This window comes from Oncorhynchus kisutch, linkage group LG1 (genome assembly GCF_002021735.2).
Source record: "Oncorhynchus kisutch isolate 150728-3 linkage group LG1, Okis_V2, whole genome shotgun sequence".
Lineage (NCBI taxonomy): Eukaryota > Metazoa > Chordata > Actinopteri > Salmoniformes > Salmonidae > Oncorhynchus > Oncorhynchus kisutch.
Genome location: NC_034174.2, coordinates 37,851,615 through 37,871,469, shown reverse-complemented (window position 1 = coordinate 37,871,469; position 19,855 = coordinate 37,851,615). Strand labels below are relative to the sequence as shown.

The 19,855-nt window shown below is 38.7% G+C and overlaps 2 protein-coding genes across 2 annotated transcripts; both read right to left on the bottom strand.

Annotated features, from left to right (window-relative positions):
* Window positions 1-914: 914 nt before the first annotated feature.
* On the bottom strand, window positions 915-5,205 carry LOC109903419 (homeobox protein Hox-C12a-like). The gene is made up of 2 exons (XM_020500148.2): window positions 4,564-5,205; window positions 915-3,479 (listed from the first exon to the last, which is right to left on the bottom strand). Exons 1-2 carry the CDS (start codon window positions 5,156-5,158, stop codon window positions 3,241-3,243), a joined length of 834 nt encoding a protein of 277 aa, XP_020355737.1. The 5' UTR covers window positions 5,159-5,205; the 3' UTR covers window positions 915-3,240.
* A 9,298-nt stretch (window positions 5,206-14,503) lies between these two features.
* LOC109895094 (homeobox protein Hox-C13a-like) lies at window positions 14,504-18,528 on the bottom strand. The gene is made up of 2 exons (XM_020488743.2): window positions 17,802-18,528; window positions 14,504-15,563 (listed from the first exon to the last, which is right to left on the bottom strand). Exons 1-2 carry the CDS (start codon window positions 18,460-18,462, stop codon window positions 15,304-15,306), a joined length of 921 nt encoding a protein of 306 aa, XP_020344332.1. The 5' UTR covers window positions 18,463-18,528; the 3' UTR covers window positions 14,504-15,303.
* Window positions 18,529-19,855: the final 1,327 nt, after the last annotated feature.

Below are 19,855 nucleotides of genomic sequence, written 5' to 3'. Positions count from 1 at the left end.
GAGGTTGAAATAAATACTAGAATATACTTTTTGCTAAACCCGATGTCAAGGTGAATATATCTGTGATCAGAAGTAAGCCTATGTGTGAATGTGGAAATCTGAATGCATTTCTATAAATAAAGTTTGAAGTAAATTGAAGTTCAGTGCGAGAAATCCAGTTGCGTAAAAGCATGAACATTCTGAACACAAAGTGATGGTTGCTTTGGATGTTTCTGGCCTCCGGAACTGTAACAGCTCAATTCAATGGGTCTAAACCTATAACCACCGCGCTGAGAAACCAATGTTTTCACAACTTAAAGTTCCTATCATAAAAGTCTATGTATTTAGCAACGTGTATACATGCACACATGGTTGGAGTTAAATTAGGCCTACAGATTAAAGAGCAAAGCCAAACAAAGACTGAGGCATCCCTCCTAAAAATATCGCCATATTGTAATTTCCAATCATCGGCCCATATCACTGAACCATATTGTTATGTGGTGGTGGAAGCAGCGGAAAAGTGTTTCATTGCTAATATATTATTTTATTGCATCCTCTTCGCAACCTTGTAAAAGCATAGCTTGCGATGGCCAACTTGACCAAAAAAGGAAATATAACTGGATTTATTGTTAGCATTTCTTGTACTACTATACCTTATAAAATGACTTGCTTGAAATGTGAGGCTGAGAATGAAAAAGGGCACCAGGCTACTTCTGTGAGTTTGCCTCGGGTATCTAAGTTGAATTCTTCTTCATTATTTTGTTAGTTGTGAGGATGAACAGAATGGCGTGTGCTCTAGGCTTACATGCGCTCTACAGTTAGACCTACACGCACACCACAACTTCTGCAACCCCTCCACTACTTGTTGCCATATTGATGTTACTCACAACCCCAACTAAATAATACCAATGAGTATAATTACACCAACAATATGATAATGATATAAAAGTTAACATATTTTAATAGACATAGTAAACCGTACACATATGAAACATTCATGTAATTCATATTGGTATAGGCACATTTATTCTATAAAGTGGATATAGATGTTACATAACACAGACAAAACGAAAATCTATCATATTGCTCATTCTAAAATGCAGTTATTGTAAACATTCTTATTTTACAATATAGCATACGTGAGTTGGTTTCATTGAGACAAAAGGGGAACGTATTGAATAACACTGGAGAGATGATAGAGAGGGAAACAGAGCAGCACAAGCCATTCAGGACATTTATATTTTCATGAACAAAATTCCTAGGGGAGAATTTATTCCCAATTATTTACAAACACGGTCACGTTGACAATAATACAGCTACTGACTATAGGTACTACTTTTGATAACATTAAAATCTACTTATAGCTTTCATTCTGAAAATTATTATAACGATAATAGAAAATATATAACAGACAACAAGCAATAATCATCAATGCATAGAAGGTAAGTGAGTTTCAGTATTTGGTGTTGGAACGGATGAGCCCAAATAATATTGAATGAATCCTGTTGACCACTTTCTAGGCCTTTTTCACATGTCACAATGGATATGCTATTACAAGCTTTGAGGAATTTGGCCTACTTCTCAAAACATGTATTAGCCTTTTTTGTATTAACTATCAGTACAATAGAGTAAAACTGATTGCAATTCCCAGATTCATTGCTCTCATTCCTGCCCTTGTAGGGCTAGGGGACGCACTTAAATCACAACACGTTCACCTACTCCATGATAACTGCTCAGTTATTTATACAGGTTTAAAGAGGGATCCGAGTGTTTACGAAAAAGATATTGGTCTCCATAAGCCCCCAATTATTATTGCAGTAAACAGATCGCAGTCCATAAATAGTCATGACGGTACATAGGCTATTACTTTGCACCCAAGCGACAAGAGAATCCGCGGATCATTCCGCACAGAAATAGCAGCATGTACACTTGCCCACCCCTCCCCAAAACAAACTCAAATAGCTTATCGTAATCCCCCCACTAGCATTTAAGACTGCAACTCGGAATCTTTGTGTGTGTGTGTGTGTTTTAGCGGGATGAGAAATGTAATAGCAGATAATCGACTTTTGTAAATCTAAGTGTTGTAATTTACAAACAATATCGAAATGCACTCATGAAAATGGCTCTAGAATGGATGGCTCTGACAGACGCAGTAGGCTGTATAGCCAGTTGTTGTCCTTGACCGTGGCCATGCACGTCTCCTAGAGCACATGATTGATTGAAAATGAATAACTTAGGCTTTTAATTGCATGCCCCAAAACCATCTTAAGATCCACTGAGATAAAAATAAAAATAAAATAAAAAATGGCTGAATATGCCCAAGTTCAACCTTCCATGAACGTTGTAACACTTGTTTTAGGAGTTCTGGGGTCGATCATGTCATGACTTATTTAATACTGATGAAATGTAGATTGGATGTAAACCATTATGGGCCATAGCCATATTGATGCACCGTGCCTACATAGAAGTAGCTACGTGAACTCAAACTTATGAAACATCATTTGGGTCAGTTCAATCTTAATTCCACTCATGAGACTAAAAAGGTTTATAAATACATGCTATGCATTCGTAAATTTGATTGAGTTATTCTTTAATATTGAATATCCATTAGTATGGATTCCGTAACTTTCCATTAGCTTCATATTCTCAACAAGCAGGCATATGCTTATTACTGAAATTGTTCATATCTTCAATCAAATCAATTTGTAAAAATCCGATATATATATAATTTGATTAGTTAAATGTGTTTGAAATGATTGTACCGAATGAGTCACAAGTGTTAGTGCATTGGTAAAAGGATGGGAAACTAAATAGCCAAAGAAATCTTTGAAAAAAGTTACAAATCCCAAATGATATTTTCCCTATTAATGTTAATTGAAACTTTGTGTTGCTTTAGACTGCACTGTGCCTGCATTTCATTCCTGGGCGCTGACTATTTCGAATGTTCCATATCAAAGAACACATAATATAGGGAAGACTATTAGCTCTTGCACTGTCACTACTTGTATTGATAAACGTTTTATGCGATATAAGGTCAGATAAAGATATTATTTGGTCTCTTGATTTGTTTTTCGAGATAGATGTAGTGATAACTCAGATGAGGTCGTTTTGTTTCAGAAAATATCCTTCTTCTAAAGGACGTGAGACGTCATACTGTGCATGCTATATGCCATCGAATTTGATTACACCAAAATAATCAACAGTATGTTTAATCGAGAATACAGCCTGCCTATATTCCCCTTTAAAATATATCTCTCCCTCTTAGAAGAAGGACAAGGCCTGCTCCCTAAGCATCAATCTCTTCTTCTTCATCCGCCGGTTCTGGAACCATATCTTAACCTGTTGGTCGCTGAGGTTCAGGCGGTCAGAGAGTTCCCTCCGCCGCTGTCTGGTGATGAACTCATTGAGCATGAACTCGCCTTCCAGCTCCGCCAGCTGGAGTTTGGAGTAGGGTTTACGTTTCTTTCGGGTTCGGGTGTGCATTGGGTACCACGGGGCGCCTGGAGAGAGGGAGAAGTGGATGGGTGAGCATGGGATGAGGCTCTATAGCAGGGCTCTCCAAACCGGTTCCCGGAGCGCAACTGTCCTGTCGGTTTTCACTCAAACTCTAATCTGGCACACCTGATTCTAATAATTAGCTGCTTCATAAACGGAACAAGGTAGATACAACTGGGTTTGGAGTGAAAACCTACAGGAGGGTAGCTATATAGCTTAGCATGCATCGCCAAGTTAAGGTAAAAATCCTGCGCTGCACCAATGGGTTGGTTCTACAGAGCTGATTACCCGTTTTTCAAAGCACAAACGTATTTTGAACGACTTTGTCACTAAAGTAAGCTGTTCTTGACCCAGTCTTATAGCAGACCAATTACCAACATGTAGATTGCAGATTAGAATATGGACACAAACAAATTAGCTACATTCTACTAGTAGGTCTTCTGTTTATCAATTTAGAAGTTCACTAAATAATGTGTGGGACGACAGGGGGACAGATCACATCTTTCTTGTAATTTGATTGTGGAGAGACACTAGCTATAATTCACAATACTCTGTGTCACACAAGGTTTACAGGGGCAGTTATGGTCGCCAATCTCTCTCGAGCCTGCAAGCATATGAAATTGCCAAAAGGCATGCGAACGAAAGTTCTTGTGAATAACATTTATTGTTTCGATGTATGATTTTGTTAAAATATTGGTGCAATTATCAACAAACTCTCAAAAAACATGAGTCTGTATTTGCAGACTTTATCCTGAAATTCCATAGGTTGAAATGGTTCAAAATCAAATAACGTTGTTTCGTATTATTATTTTATTTTATTTTATTACAAACAATATCTAGTTTTTATGGTGCTGTAAGGGTTTCCTGGTGTGTAAAGGCTGAGTGTAAACGAACATATGAATCCTTTCTTGAATGCTTCCCCTAGCGGCGCTCACCCCAACATGCAAGCTTCGTGTCAATTCAGCATCCTAATAATTTATATAGACAAATAAAGAAATACGATTTTAATGGAAAAACAAGCGTATAACATTCCATTGTTAACATCCAATAAAAGGCAATGTATTGTCGTATATAAATAAATACCCTCACCTCCGCCCGCTGCTGTGCTTGGTGCGTGATTGCCAGGGGATGTCAACGCCTGAGCGATGCCTGTAGAGGCTTTGCTCCCTTCATTGAGCAGCGATGAACTGGAGTCAGATTCTAGGGATTGACAGGATAGCGGATCTTGGGTCAACTGCTCCACGCCATAGTCGTACTTGGAATATGTACCGTTGTTGCCAATCCCGTTGTGCAGTCCATGCTCCGTCGTTATGGAGGAAGAGGAGTCTCCTCTTGCCCTCTCTTCACGTTTGAGGTTTGCGCTTTCAGCGCAGGGTTCCCTGTTGCCGCCACCGTTGCTGTAAAAACATTTGCCTTCATCTTGCCTGGTGATTTCGCATGCACGATTGAAAGAGGGGTTAATGGACATGGCACTGCTAAAGTAGGGTTGAGGATATCCATTGCACGGCTCCGACGCGGTCCAAGGAAGGGAGCATACATTGTCCCTTCTTGGGTAGGAGAGAGAGGGTAGACCCGCCAGTTGTCCCCCGGACGCTCTAAAATTGGGGAGGTAAAATGTGTCTCCCGTGTGGATGTTTACCAACGGTCCCACAAACCCGGGATTAAGAAGATTATGCTCGCCCATTTCGGCGGGCCCGACCAAGAGCTTCTAGTTTATAGTAATCTGACATTTAACATAGTTAAACCGAGCGGCGCGCCTGATTGGTCGAACTAGTGTCACATGTCCCCACCAATTTGCCTTACGGAAGGTACCACCCACTATGTCCATGTCTGACCAAACAAAACATTAGCTTCTGTATTACGGGTTTTATATGCTTTTTAAAATACTTATAAACATTTTATGCAAAAGGAAATCTGGGTTGTGTTTTCTCCTTATTGCATGTGCTTCAAAATACTCTACTCTTTCATTTTTAAGTGATACCCCAATCCATTAATATTACAGGCCATCTTGATCTCAGTAAAGTTTTCCCAGAGCTTGCTTTTTCTTTTTAATATGTCATTTAACAGTTACAAGGCAGCTGCAAAAAGGTCTGTATGTGTTCTATTGTTTCCGACGCACAAAAAAATCTACAATTGTTGGGTGTGCTTGACTTTATTTTAGAGCAAATTACAGATGAATCGAGTGTCATATAAAGCTGTGATGCTCCACTTTACGGGCCTGTTTTAAGGAACGACTGATGCCCACAGCCTCACTCCTCTCGTATTTACAGTAACGGGGTCAGTAGGTTGAAACCGTTGGCTCAGTAAAACATAAGACGATCTGCAATAAGGTTATTTTAAGAGCGTATATTTCAAATGATACTCGTGCTTCTCTGAGGAAAAACTTAAACAGATACCCTATTAAACGTTCGTGGCTATGCGCTGGGTAGCTCGGTATAAACTCACTATTTTAACAAGGAGGTCGAAGGAGCTTAAATGCGCTTCATTAGTCGAAATTAATCACAGTGCATTTTTATTAATTGATATGCAACTGAGCACCCCTGTCACAATCAAGTTGAGTAAAGTGAGCGAGGAAGGGCGGCAGGTAGCCTAGTGGTTAGAGCGTTGGACTGGTATCTGAAAGGTTGCAAGATCGAATCCCCGAGCTAAAAAGGTACACATCTGTTCTGCCCCTGAACAAGGCAGTTAAGCCGCAGTTCCTATGCCGTCATTGAAAATAAGAATTTGTTCTTAATTAACTGAAAAAAGTTTTATCGAAAATATTATCAGGTATCTAATTATTAGGTATCTGTATGATAGGCTGCGAAAAAAGGGCTCACAGAGGAATGATAACATTTAATGGGTGACTGACTGGTCCCATAAGGAGTGTTCCATTGTGGAAAGTGATCATCTAAATATAACAAGGAAATGGAATTTAAGACTTGATTTTTGGTTAAGACAGGCATACCCAGTACTCATTTTAACTATTTACATTCCTGGTGTAATGTTGTTATTCTCGAAATGCCTGACAACCTTCACCGCGTTCTAATGATTGGCCTACTTGCCAGGCGATAGCAATTACGTAAGATGTCAACAAAACATTGCTTATTATATAATTACTAAATGGCTTACCATTGTTATTACAGTTGCTATTTTATCAATGTGTAATAAACCTACCTATACATATCACTTTCTATAGAAGCCTTGGCTTCTGCGGCAGCTGCTGCTATGCGACAAAAATGAAATAATAGTGTCTGTAAGGATTCATATTCATCAAGAAGGATGGAAAGACAGTTATAAATATGGCATTGTAAATTTGGCCTAACGTAAACTTTGGAGGCTGGCAGTGCATTTGCAAGTGCATTTCACACTACTTGTCTATGGCCCATTGAAACTTGAAATGGGATAATACAAGCTACGCATTAGAGCTATGGAAGGAAGGCTACAGAAGCAGTTAAAATATGGCTTCTGTATACGTGAAATCCTTCATATTTGGGACATGCGTGTAGAAAAAGCGCCACAGGTCTGGAATAATGAAACTGCATGTGAGACATACATTCTGTCATTCCAAGAGCACGCATAGCCTGTTTTAGCTGTCAATCAATGTTGCCTTTTTACAAATGAGACAAGACAATCGACGAAAACAGAAACAATATCTGATTTCAAGCTAGAGTGTTTTTGTTTTAAGGGGTAAATATAGACATATTTAAACATATAGGCCTAGGTTTACAGTAGATCTACAGTATGTGTATCTCCATAACGTGTTAATAAAATGCCCTAATATGTAGAGCTTTTGCGTATTATGTAAAACTATCCTAAAATTGATACTCAGTTAGTTTTAGAGTTGAGAGATTTTTTTAGAGCCCATTGTTCTGAACTGCCATCAGATACCGTATTTTAAAAAAATCGTGCGTAATAGTCAACCCAAAAGGACCCCTTTCATACTGCAAATGCAAATGAATGAAACACATAACATGCATTTATTAGGTCTGTTTGTGGTCTTGTACTTATTACATGTTTTGTTCTGCTTCACAAAACGAATATGTATAAAAACAAATTTGCCGTTGATTTTCCATGATCAATAGCCTAGCTTTTGGATTAGTTAAGCAGAGTAGGCCTGCCTATATGCTGCACAAGTTCACTAAATGTTGTAGGCATATTATAATAATTATCAGAAAAGAACACTAGTCATCGAACTCCAGTCATCCATGGCTTCAGTCATTGCACAGATTAGTGGGCTCTTACTAGGATGATATTGACCAAAGTAGCAAGGGGAATCTCATAACAACAGTTTATGATATCTAGGAACACAAACACACAGGCCAATACATCTTTGATGTTATGCTAATGAGCCTATCCATTTCTCAGCGCACACAGTGCTAATCACAAATGATGAGGTTAAAAAACAGTCCGTTTGGAAATCATGGATGTTACCTTGGTGAAACAGAAGATAGATAACCATGCCCCATAATGCCGGCCATTGAAAAAAAGAAATCACTCCAAACCCTGACGTCTCGACTGGAAGTAGAAAAAAACAACATGATTGTGTATATAGAAGAAACGCAAAATGTAGAAACACCACAGATATTTTATATTGAAGACAAGACTCAGGAATCACATTTTAAACACTTTAACATACAATTGTAAAAATATGCTGAAACTTTCGCGTTTCTCTTCTATCAAGTTCTTTCTTTCCGCTTTTTTAGTGAAGAACGCTATACCAATTGGCGCTTCGGCAGTTCAAGGTCACTGTCTAGTGCATTGATGTCTGATGGCTCATTGACACAACTGTCTTGGAATCCCTCGCCATGTCCAGACAGGGGCAATAGCGTAAACAAAGAGCGTTTCCTTCCTTTGAGTTCGTTACATGTTGTCAGAGTTACAGCCCCGTTGTGAAACTCATGAATGATTCTTTTAAGTCCCCCAAACAATCACACTGAAGCCAAATATCAATGTCAACCCTATTAACATTAGGACACTATACTCATACTTAGATGGTAGCATGGTCATACTTAGATGGTAGAATATAAAAAGTATCGCACTTGAGTTTTCTAATTGTTGAGTAGGCTAATTATAGAATGATTCAGTCTATAGCCAACTCAGTCTATAGCTTATAGGCAAGCCAAGGCCAATCGTAATGTTAAATTGGCAATCTAAAATAAACAAAACTGGTCGAGGCAACACTGGTTCTGGAAGGGAATGTGAAAGAATTCAAGCTAAGGAGTGCAACTTAAATTCCTTAATAATGTTTAATGCTGACTGACGGGTTTCCGGGCGCCTTCACAACACTTGTTTGTATTTAGTTGTTTATTTATTATTTAAACATACTTAATTAACATGTCATCGATATATTGTGCAATTTTAATTTGTGATTACACAGATTACAATGCTATTTTAAATGTAATCGACTTTGATTAGTCTACAACTCAATAAAAACAGAACAAAACGCAAGATCAAAATGACCACATAATATAGGCTACTTCATGGGCACAAAATATACCTAGTCTACTTCATGGCATCGACTTGGAAAACATTAATATAGAATCAATTTCATCCTTACTACTGTCAATACATTATTTGGTAGGCTACTTTTTATTGCTAACCTAAACCGAATACACACAACGAATACATAGCCTAAATACATCACTTGTGATGTACTTTTGGAATTCTGTTTTCTATTTGATAGGCTATGGACTATATTGCAACAGTCCGTGTTATTTGTTTGGTAAGGCACAGCCGCATAATATGGACCCACATGCGGTTTTGGCACTGTGATGCAAATCTCATAAATCTCTCTCCGCATGTGTGTGTGTGTGTGTGTAAGGACTGCCGACTACCTGCCAATTTACTAATCCAGAATGAGTTATTACAATAAAATATGTTAGCCATATTATGTCGCCAAGCAATGTTGCTTGAAAAAGACTCTAACCCGCCATAATATCATACAATATGTCCTGTAGCCCTGCGTGAGAATGCATCATCAGCAATGAACGGCTGCGGCTATTTCTGATACAACGTCCACTCGAGCACAGTTCAGCTGTTCAGGATAAAGACAGTTCTTCTGGCTGACAAACCAGCTTTAAATCACGCAACATGACCACTGACACATGCTATAAGAATGTCACTTGAAATATTATTCGTAAGGCTACTACTATCAACTACTGTTGATAAAAAGGAAACATTTCCGGATGGGTGGGTGAGGTGGTTGTTTGGATTAGGGTAAAGCAATATGTGATGGAATCTCTCATCATTAGCACAATCATTTGATTAAAAAACTAAAACACGAGACAACGTTGTTCTTCTTCAAATTCTGCTCACCTGCTATATGCTGCAAAAGGGTGAATCCACAATCCCGTCTCCAACTTCCTGCTATTTCCATCTATCCACCACCAGAGGCTGTCATATTCCTTCTTCTCGGTGCTCAGCATTCCCATTCAGGACAGCACACATTCACTCACTCATACTTGGGCCTAAACCCTGGTTGACTGACAATGACAGCCACCTTCTCTTTCTGCGAGTTATTTCCCTAGATCGGTCAGCACGGTTCTAAGTTAAGATATTGACACTAACACACGAGTGGATCAAATTCCTGTTTTAATGTAATTTCTATCATGTAAATTAGGTCAGATAAGACATATGACCAATGAACGAGTATGTCAAGATGTTCAACAAAGAAATATAACATTTGATGATTCAAAAACGATATTGTGAACGTTTTAAGGAACACTGTTCAATTGTAGGGAGGCTACTCTAGAAGTGAGACAAAAACAACAGTTTTAAGGTATAGAGGCCCTGTGATTTGAAAAGTAAACAAGAAAGGAGCTCAACTACGTGGTTTATCGGGAAATAAAAAATAAAAGCCATTTAACATTTCTGGGAACGATGCGGAAATGTGCAATTTAACCTAGAGAGCATCTAAGGAAAGCGGATTACACAGCTCAGAAAATGCATTTGAAAAACATTAGAAAAACTTCAATTGAAAATACACATGAAAGTTTTCAATATTTCATACAAATAAATCCATATTGTATTATATTTCAATAGATAAATGCTACACGAAAGTTACTATTTTACGCAACTAAACAAGTGCGTAAAAGGCTCACTAATTTCCATAAAATGTTGCCATTTGTTCAGCAATTGTTTAAAATGTTTGTGCCACTTATATTCGAAATCAAGCAGGAATTAGGCCGTGCTATTCAATATGTCCAGTCTATCAAAAGTGTGCGCTAAACGTCTCCATATATGCCCATGTATGATTGTCTCCAATATCTTCCAAATGAAAGGGCGTTCACTTGCTATTTAAAATAAAACAAAACAACAAATGGAATAGTTTCGAAGCTGCCCATTTTACTTGCAACAATATTATACAAAGCCATAAAATACTAAATAAAGAAGGCGACTCCTACAGAACCTTTAAGGTTGTCTTCTAACAGTGCCTTACCTAGGTTAGCCTACTTCATGAAAGTGCGGAAGAAAAGTTTGTGATAATTCATAACATTAGGCTACTGCACTCACCACATGCTAAAATACGACCATAGGGGTGGATGCAAACAAAAAATACAGTTACATCGTAAGGGGACAAGTCTCATGGCACTAGGGTTCAATGTTCTCTTTGCCATTATTACAGTCCTAAATCTGAAACGGGTAGGTAGGTATACGCTCTTGATATATAGCGATACAGTTCTTCACATCGATTTAAACTCAAGGTAGTATAAAAACAGCCTACATACCTTCAAAATGATTTTATGGGCCACGTCTGTTTTCCTTTAAGGCAGATGCACACCTCATCGCAAGGAGCACACTTTAAATCTCGACTTGAAAAAAAACGCTACACAGCTCAAACTTGTCGGTGTCAAACGTGATGGACTTGCAAGACGTCTATGGTCTGTCTACCTGTTATCCACGCTCAAAATACCACACACTCCCAATGATGACTGTGTAAGTGTGCTGTATAATTTAAGGTCTGGAGATCGGGGCGAGATAATTCTGTAAGACTGTCAGGCAAAGCATAAGGAAAAAGTGTAAGAAATATAAATGAAAAACAGGAACAGATTAAAATGCTTGGAATTTGGGGGTGATATCAAATAGTCATGGGGGGGGGGGCATAATCCCTGACAGTATCCTCGTTTATGGTATGCTAAATAGTGATAACCTACTGTCTAGACTCGAAAAAAAAATATTATATTGCCTTGCAAACAAATCGCGTGGCTGGTACCCACCCCCACCTCACCAGAGAGAGGAAGCACACCCTTCCCTAGTTATGCACGAGCTGTTGTTATGTCAAGGTCAAAGTGACTGCATAGTCATGGTCAAGGGTAGTCAAGAAGTGACGTACAGACACAATAGACGAGGAGCTCTGCAGCTACATTCCAATCTACTACTAGGCCAACAACTTTTGATTGGGCCTAAAGTTAATTTAACAAAATATCAAGCAAAAATTATGTCAATAGAGCTATAGAAAGGTTTGTCCAATTTTAAGAATTCTTAAATGCGTTTGGTCGGATCACGTTTTACAAGTTAGCTAAGGCTTAAGGTTCAAACAAGACGAATTTGCTGCGTTACACGAATAAGCAACACGATGATGGCACAGATTGTGTTACTATTTGAGCATTTGGGCTACAATCCAACCAACGATATTCCTGATTGTAAGGCATGCTACCAACATCATACAGCCTACGATTCAATATTGAAACGGGGTAGGTTTGCTTTTGTCTTTTTTGCCACAATGCCAATTTAGGCTACTTTTTTGACCAATATGAAAACAAGTGGGTCTGTTCTCAAAATACAATTTCCATGAGCACATTTTTCGAGACAAAGATTCATTAGTCAACGTGATATTTGAAAAGGAAACTCGTGTAGGCCTACGTCAGCAAGACGTTTTGCTCGATTGAATTAAAACTCAAGATACTTTAGATAGCATATTTAAAGAGAAGTATAACCCAATGATTGATCCCTCAAACGTGTACTCTAATCATACGTCATTCACAAGCATTCTTACCAACATGCCAAAAGCAATATAATTTAGTATTTAGCTGAGATTTTAAAATGAATAGCCTAGCATGTAAAATGCAGACTATTCAAGAGATACAAGAGTGAGTAGTTTATGCACAATTAAACACGTGCGTTATTTCCTTAATACTGTATATTTGTAATTTGTTCACCAATTGTTTCAAAAGCTATTGTGCGACTTATTTCCATTATCGAAATTATATCAAAGGGAAATGTAGGCTACAAATAGCCTTTAGACAATAGTTTAGAAGACTATAAGCGTCATGAGAATCTCACTGAAGTTAATAACGTCAAGTTAACCAACATATGTTAAAAAAGATTGAATAGACCACTTTTCGAAATTAGTTTGGAGAGTCAAATTTGATGTTTCGGTATAATCAACCAAAATAGACCTTTTTGTGATTATCCTCGATGATTATTAATCAAGTGCGTCATTCGGTATGTGTACCTGTTTTAAATGATCAAATAAAATAAACATTTCTCGACCAAATAATGCACAGAGAGCTTATGAAGACTTCCGGAATAAATTAGTTCATGCCACACCTTGGAGCACAAATGAGTGAATGAAATTGCTGCAGACACTAAACACGTAAATAATCGGATTTTTTAAAGCCTACTCTTAAAATGACTCTTTGCTAATACTCTACACAGACAATTCTTCTTTCGACAAAATATCTAGCCTATCATTGCGTTTTGAAAATCATATTCAGAATCTGTTATGCAGTTAATTTAGGTTTCACGGAGATATTCTCAATAACCTATAGAGAGACTAAAACCAGTGATTTCGTTGTCATGACAATCTTCCATTATGGAATGAAGATATAGGGAGGCTAATTTATATCAGCTAGTCCTGAAGTAACTCAACTTGCCTACCTGGTTAAATAAAGGTAAAAAAAAAAAAAAAAAAAAAAAAAGTAGATCGACTTCTCGGTAGAACGCAGAATTTAAGATAATATGATGAGGACTAGTTAAAGTCAGGATTGGGTTTATCATTCTAGAATTTAAACCATAATTGAACATTTTCAGTTTAGGGGTTCTTAACAATTTAGTCCTGGAGTAGTCTATGCTTAATGTCATTGAAGCTGGTTACAACGGTAATGACGTTCAAAGAGGTAGACCTAATGTTGTCATATTGGTTTATGTGTGGTAAACATATGCCACTTTATCAAATGATTCCACGTGAAAATTCGACGTTAGCCTACTGGTTATTTATCGAATAAGCCAATTTGCCCCAAATCATCATCATAATAGCCCAAATAATATGAAAAAAAAAAGGTTATTTTTGCCATTTTGATTTCGGGTCCATCATTTAGTTAGCATCCTCAACAAATGTTCAAATGCTTTTCTGATTTGCACAACATTTAGACATACATTCTTAGCTGTCATCAATCAACTAATTGTCAATGTGCAATATCTATTCTCAACCAGAACTCAGGGTAGACAAAAATCCGGGACACTAAAATTAGTATATGTTACGTTTGGTATGGTACTGTATGTATAAATTTTTTTGTACGATATGTTACGAATTATAGTTTGTATGATATGTTACAAATTACAATTTGTGTTACGACCTGTAATTCATATAATATTACGAATTTACAATATCATATACTAATTCCAATTTGTTGTTGCTAATGTTATGTGGCTAGGTGGCTAACGCTAATGTTAGCTTGGTGGCTAATGTTAGCTAGGCTAGGGGTTAGGGTTAGCTAACATGCTAAGTAGTTGCAAATGAGCTAAAAAGTAGTAAGTAGTTGCAACGTAGCTAATTAGCTAAAATGCTAACGTTGTCTTTGATGAGGTTGGAACACGCAACCTTTGGGTTGCTAGAGGTTCATGTTTCATTCCCGACCAACCACTCTCCCTCTCGCTTTTGTCTTAAGAAACCATACTAATTTGAGTGTCCCGGATTTTAATTTACTATTTTCTACATCCTATAAAGTGACACCGAATATGTCATACAGAGACAGAAGAGTAGACATTAAGCGATTAAACCAGACAAGATCTCGATCAAATTAGAAAACAGATTCTATCAAAAAAAGTCATTTGACCTTGTTGGTCGTTATATTTATTTGTATATGAAACACGTTTCCATTGAGTAAATGTCGATCAAACAAAAACATCACAGTTTAAATGCTGCACAAAAGAAAGGAATAAAACAGCTTCTTGTGAGTGCACAGCCCGGATGCAATAAGACCTAACTCACTATACAAACCAAGTGAGAAAAGATTGTGCATTAATATGAAACATGTTTTAATATTCTTATATTGATTACAATCATTCCAGTTGCATGACAGACATATCATTCACTGAAAAAACATTATCTAAATATGATAACCATAAAATATAGCAATTTACAACCTCTGTCATAAGACAGAACCTTTAATTAAATAATAAACGCACGGTACTGTACATAGACAATAGCAGACTTGCTCATTCCCTTGGGATCAAACTAAAACCTCCATACAATATCATTGAAATATAGTTTTCAGTCTTGATGCGTCCAATACCTGAAAATGTCTGTACAAGATCACTGTATGACATCCCCAAAGACCTCGGTTTACTTTATCAGTCACAAAAGTTTTTAATTTAGGTCTCAGGCTATACTAACAATGCTGGTAGCTTTCGACGCTCCTGTAAGGATGTGATCATTCGTTCCAAACCAGGTTTAGTAAATCTTCTTCTGTATTTCCCCCCAGTTTATGTCCAAATAGGGAGGTGAGATTAAGTTTGTGTTTTGCAATGCATCATATACCAGGTGAGAATAATGTCAATAGATAAATATCGAGCGTTAGTGATGAAAAAGTATTTGAGTTGCCATGCCAGTGACATTGGACTGAATCAAGTGGCATGCATATGAGAGCTTGATTTCGATTTACAGACGAATTTCTTCTCCTTCACCCGCCGGTTCTGGAACCAGATGGTGACCTGGCGTTCGGAGAGATTAGTAGTGGCAGATATTCGCCGTCTCTTGTCTTTGGTGATGAACTTGCTAGCTGCATACTCTTTCTCTAGCTCCTTCAGTTGCATCTTGGTGTAAGGAACTCGCTTTTTGCGGCCTCGTCGGTAGCTGCTGACCTCTGGTTGCAAAGGCACGACATCTGAGAAAAGAAGGGCATAACAACCGTTGGTAATTCTACAACAATTGAAAACTAGGAGAAACAATTTGAAAGATATATAAAAACGTGTGTGTGTGTGTGTGTGGGGGGGGGGGGGGGTGAAATGCTATGTGAAAGTTCCCAGCACTGAGGAATTGCATTCAAATCATTGCATTTGTTGAAGTTCATGGTCCCCGTAGATTGGCTATGCTGATTGATTAAGATGGGCCTAAATACTTGAAGTAGGCTATGGTTGGACTTAACTTATGTTACATCCCAATCATTAGGGTTTAAAAATATATAATCTAAATGTCTAAACGTAGGCCTAATGGTAGGCGAGCCCATTAAAGCCGCTGCATGGTCATTCGGTGGTCTGCATTGGCGGTGCAGCATTTACGGTGATCCTGCCAGTGCTGAAGCAGGGCATTCATACTTCTTGCGTTTAGCGGAACAGTGCAGAGATGTTGTGAAGGAAGTTGTCAAGGAAGTGAGTTTGTGTTGATACAGGACCTCCCGCCCCTACCGTCAACCAATCATGTCAATGCGGGATCCCTCCGCATTGTCACAAAATTTGAGAGGCGCACGGCGATGCCGTACAGAGCTCAATTTGGTCTCTGCATGCCTCCAGGGCCCGCTATTGCGTTACACCATCCATACCGCGCCTCCGACCACATTTTCGGATCAAGCATGCCAGCCATCTCTAGGCCTACCATGATTACTACTTAGTCCAAACATGGATATTTAACCTATGCATATTCAAAACATAAATTGGCATACTGATATGGAAACACTACGAATATTAAGCCTTAATAATCGGAATTGGGGCTATACAGTCACTTAGTCTATGAGAGTGCAGGAACAGGCTGGGCATTCAGTAGCGAAGCCTATCTATATTGATAGCCCCTGATCTTAAACTTGAATGCAGCTACAATTGATGTAATACAGCTAAATAACAAGACATCACATCTCATTAATTGAATCATGCGGGTGAGCTGTGTGCAAACAACCTCAGTAGGTTGGTTGGTTAACAGTCCTATAATATGTATCCTTAATACTAAGTTTTATTTCAGCGTGTTTAAGAGTGCATCCATGGCAGAGATGAGATGAGATAAACGACTATGTTAATGAGGTCATGGACAACATGAGGAATGTGCAATGGTACAACCAAACCCAGGACGATAAAAAAAGAACTGTAATCTATTTAAAAAACAGTAGATCTATTCTGTGTTATGGGCATATAGCGCCAATATCACACTATCCCTATATTGACTGTATTGGCCAACGACAAGTTTGGGGAAAGTGGTCATACAAGCTCCAAAAATCATGTGTGTCAACTGAACTAGATTGTGAATGATAAACCAATCAATCCAGGAATCCATGAGCTATTCTTAACAAGATGGGTCGTGATACTGGTATTCAGAAATGTAATGGGCTATTCAATAGGGGCAATTGGCCTACCACATAACTAACGGATCAATTCCTTTCAACTATAGACAATGAGAACGCATACACTTCAGGCTTTGATTACAATTGATTTGGAATTTAATTTGAAATATTAAATAAAGAAATTGAGAAAAAAAGGGTCTCGCCATTGCAAATAAACCTAATGCGTGAAAGGGGTGAGCCTCAATACACCACTCACTGTCGTGACTAGATTTACTGGTACTGAGCAAATATCTGTTATTTTATCGGAGAATGCAACGGTGCCCTGCTCCAATCCATAAACCTAGTTGTATGCTAATATGAAATCAAAGGTCTTGTTTTTGCATTTCATCTGTTGTGGTCATATCGTGAAGCAGCCGTGAAGACGAATGATGGTAGGTTGAAGGAAACTAAATATTTTGGTAAGGTTATGTCTTTCCAATCTGTTTTCTTTGCTTCTATATTTTGGCAGACTAATTTCTAGTCCCATATCCGGCTATTGAAAAACCCCATGGTCTCCTCTCCGGACTTCAACTCAAGGATGAACATAAATAAACACGCCTTCACCCTGTGCTATCATGCACTGTATAGTCAGTCATATGTTTATTTGAGATGGCTATACAAAGGAAATAGGTTTTAAATGCATAAATAAAATACATTAAAAGGAAATGTTTCAATGTGACATATATAAAACATGTAACAAGTACACTGGTTATTTAGATCCTTTCTTATAAGAAACCACAATGCAAGCCGCGTGGAATCCCCCCACCACCACCACCACCACCACCACACATACACACACTAAAAAAAATGTCATACCTGGGAAGGGCGACTTCCAGAGATGTGTTGACTGTGTTTGCTCTTTAGAACAGTACACCTGCCCATCCCAGCCATTAGATAGAGCCCAGTGCTGGTACCCATCCATGGGAATCAAAGTTTCATGTCTCGGTTCCGGGTGCGCACTGATACCGGGAACCACCGACACGTCCAAGTAACCCGGGACAGTCTGGTATGAGCTGGTAAAACCCGGGTAAAATGCGAACTCCTTTGCCCGGCTTGACAGCTCTTCGGTGGGCAGTGCCGCGCTGGGTTCTGCATATTTCTCTGCGGGGTGGTAAGAGCATTGCTTCTGCTGCAAGTTAACGTTGTGCGAGTGTGACAACCGACACCCGTAATAAGGGCTTCCGAATGGGTAGCCATAACCAAGGGTGGCGCTGGAGGAAGTCTGGGGAGCGGGGCACTGTCGCCCAGTGTCGTGGGAGGGTATGTCCGAGTACACAGAACCCTGGTGGCTTATGGTGCCGGAGTGTCGTCCCAACGCCGAGTGTGATATCAGTTCCCTGCAGTGGGTAGAAGGACAATTCCCGCTTAGTCCCTCCATGGATTGGTTTTTATTCGGATTACTTTCATTCAGGCTTTTTTCATATACATACATCAAGGTGTCCGCCCAGCGTGGATGCAGAACCATCGAAGTTGTCATATCAGGGGTTGACAATGCTTTTTAAAAGTCAACTACCCCAAGACGGACACCTCATCCCCAAGCACATTTTTTTGCGCATGCGCAGCGCAATACCCAAGTGTCCAGTTCATTATTGAGACCCTGGGATCCGACGACACGTGATACGATAACGAGACCGACACGAGGGTGTGTTGGGGGTGGGGGCGAGGGGCTCATCCATTTAAACCGCCTCTGGTGCATGTTTCTTGATTGCAATTTTAAGTCCAGCGGATACTCTCATTGGCTTATCATCGGCAAGTATCCTTAAAGGGGACATCAAACATCCCTAACAGTTTTAAGGTGGAGGATGCCATGATCGTCATATTTTACAAAACGGAAATTAATTTCAACTGAACCACATAAAGTATCAATTCGCCAGGCCAGTGCTATTTAGATAGGCCTACGTCTGAAGATTCTCGATTCTTGATAAGGTAAAGATTACACTTGTCTGAAGTACTTTTCTCTAACAATATTTGTATGTAATCAAACCGGCTAAGATACATCAATTAGTCTGTCAAACACTATCTTAGTCTGTCACATTTTTTTACCAGAAGATTGTTGTAGAGCGCAGAATAACACACCACCCTTCAAAATGGAATTGTAACCTATAGGACTTTTGGTTGGAATTATCTTCCTGTTGTCAATAGCCTAATATCGAAAATGTTCAGGTAATTGTCCATGACAGCTTCATTTATTTAACTTGACTGACATTTTAAATGTTCAAATTCTTTGTTTGTGTATATAAATAAATAAATCACAAAATCTTGCCAGGCCAGTTAACGACAACCCTCAAGGTGGTCGACAAGATGCCCAATCTTATGCTAATAGTAACATTTTCTTTCATCCAATAGCCCTACCACTAACGTAAACAGGCAAATGCAATTGACACAAACGATGGAAATAAAATATAAAATAAAACCTCTCTCCACGGCACAGAGAAACCACTTTTGCCCAGTTGTATACTCAGAAAGTGATTTGTTGAAACATGCAACTGCTTGGTCTGTATAATTTGGGGGTAGCGTAATAAACAGAAATTGCGGTGCAGTTTTGGCAAAACGCTGAAAATATGAAGAACATAGGCTATTATCCACCTCCTCTAATATTTTTGGGGGATTATAGCAGTGGTCCATGCATATTCTCCAATCTAACGGAATGAATTATCTTCTCCAATAGGCTAGTGAGCAAAAAGGTGTATTTATTTTCCCCTAATGCCAGTTATTGTAATCTGAGTCAACAATCTGAGTTAGGGACACAAGGTCTTGGTCTTGCACCGGTCTCTACATTATTTCATTGGACAAAACGTTATTGACCAAACATAATACCTTATATTTCAGGTTTAGTAATAAGTGCATACGACGTTCAAAACGGAGTTAAA

Excerpts from the sequence above, each read along its gene's own strand:
- LOC109903419 (XM_020500148.2), bottom strand. The coding sequence starts at position 5,158 with ATGGGCGAGCATAATCTTCTTAATCCCGGGTTTGTGGGACCGTTGGTA. Across the intron at positions 3,480-4,563 it reads AAGCACAGCAGCGGGCGGAG|GCGCCCCGTGGTACCCAATG; the intron begins GTGAGGGTATTT and ends CCCTCTCTCCAG.
- LOC109895094 (XM_020488743.2), bottom strand. The coding sequence starts at position 18,462 with ATGACAACTTCGATGGTTCTGCATCCACGCTGGGCGGACACCTTGATG. Across the intron at positions 15,564-17,801 it reads CTGGAAGTCGCCCTTCCCAG|ATGTCGTGCCTTTGCAACCA; the intron begins GTATGACATTTT and ends TTCTTTTCTCAG.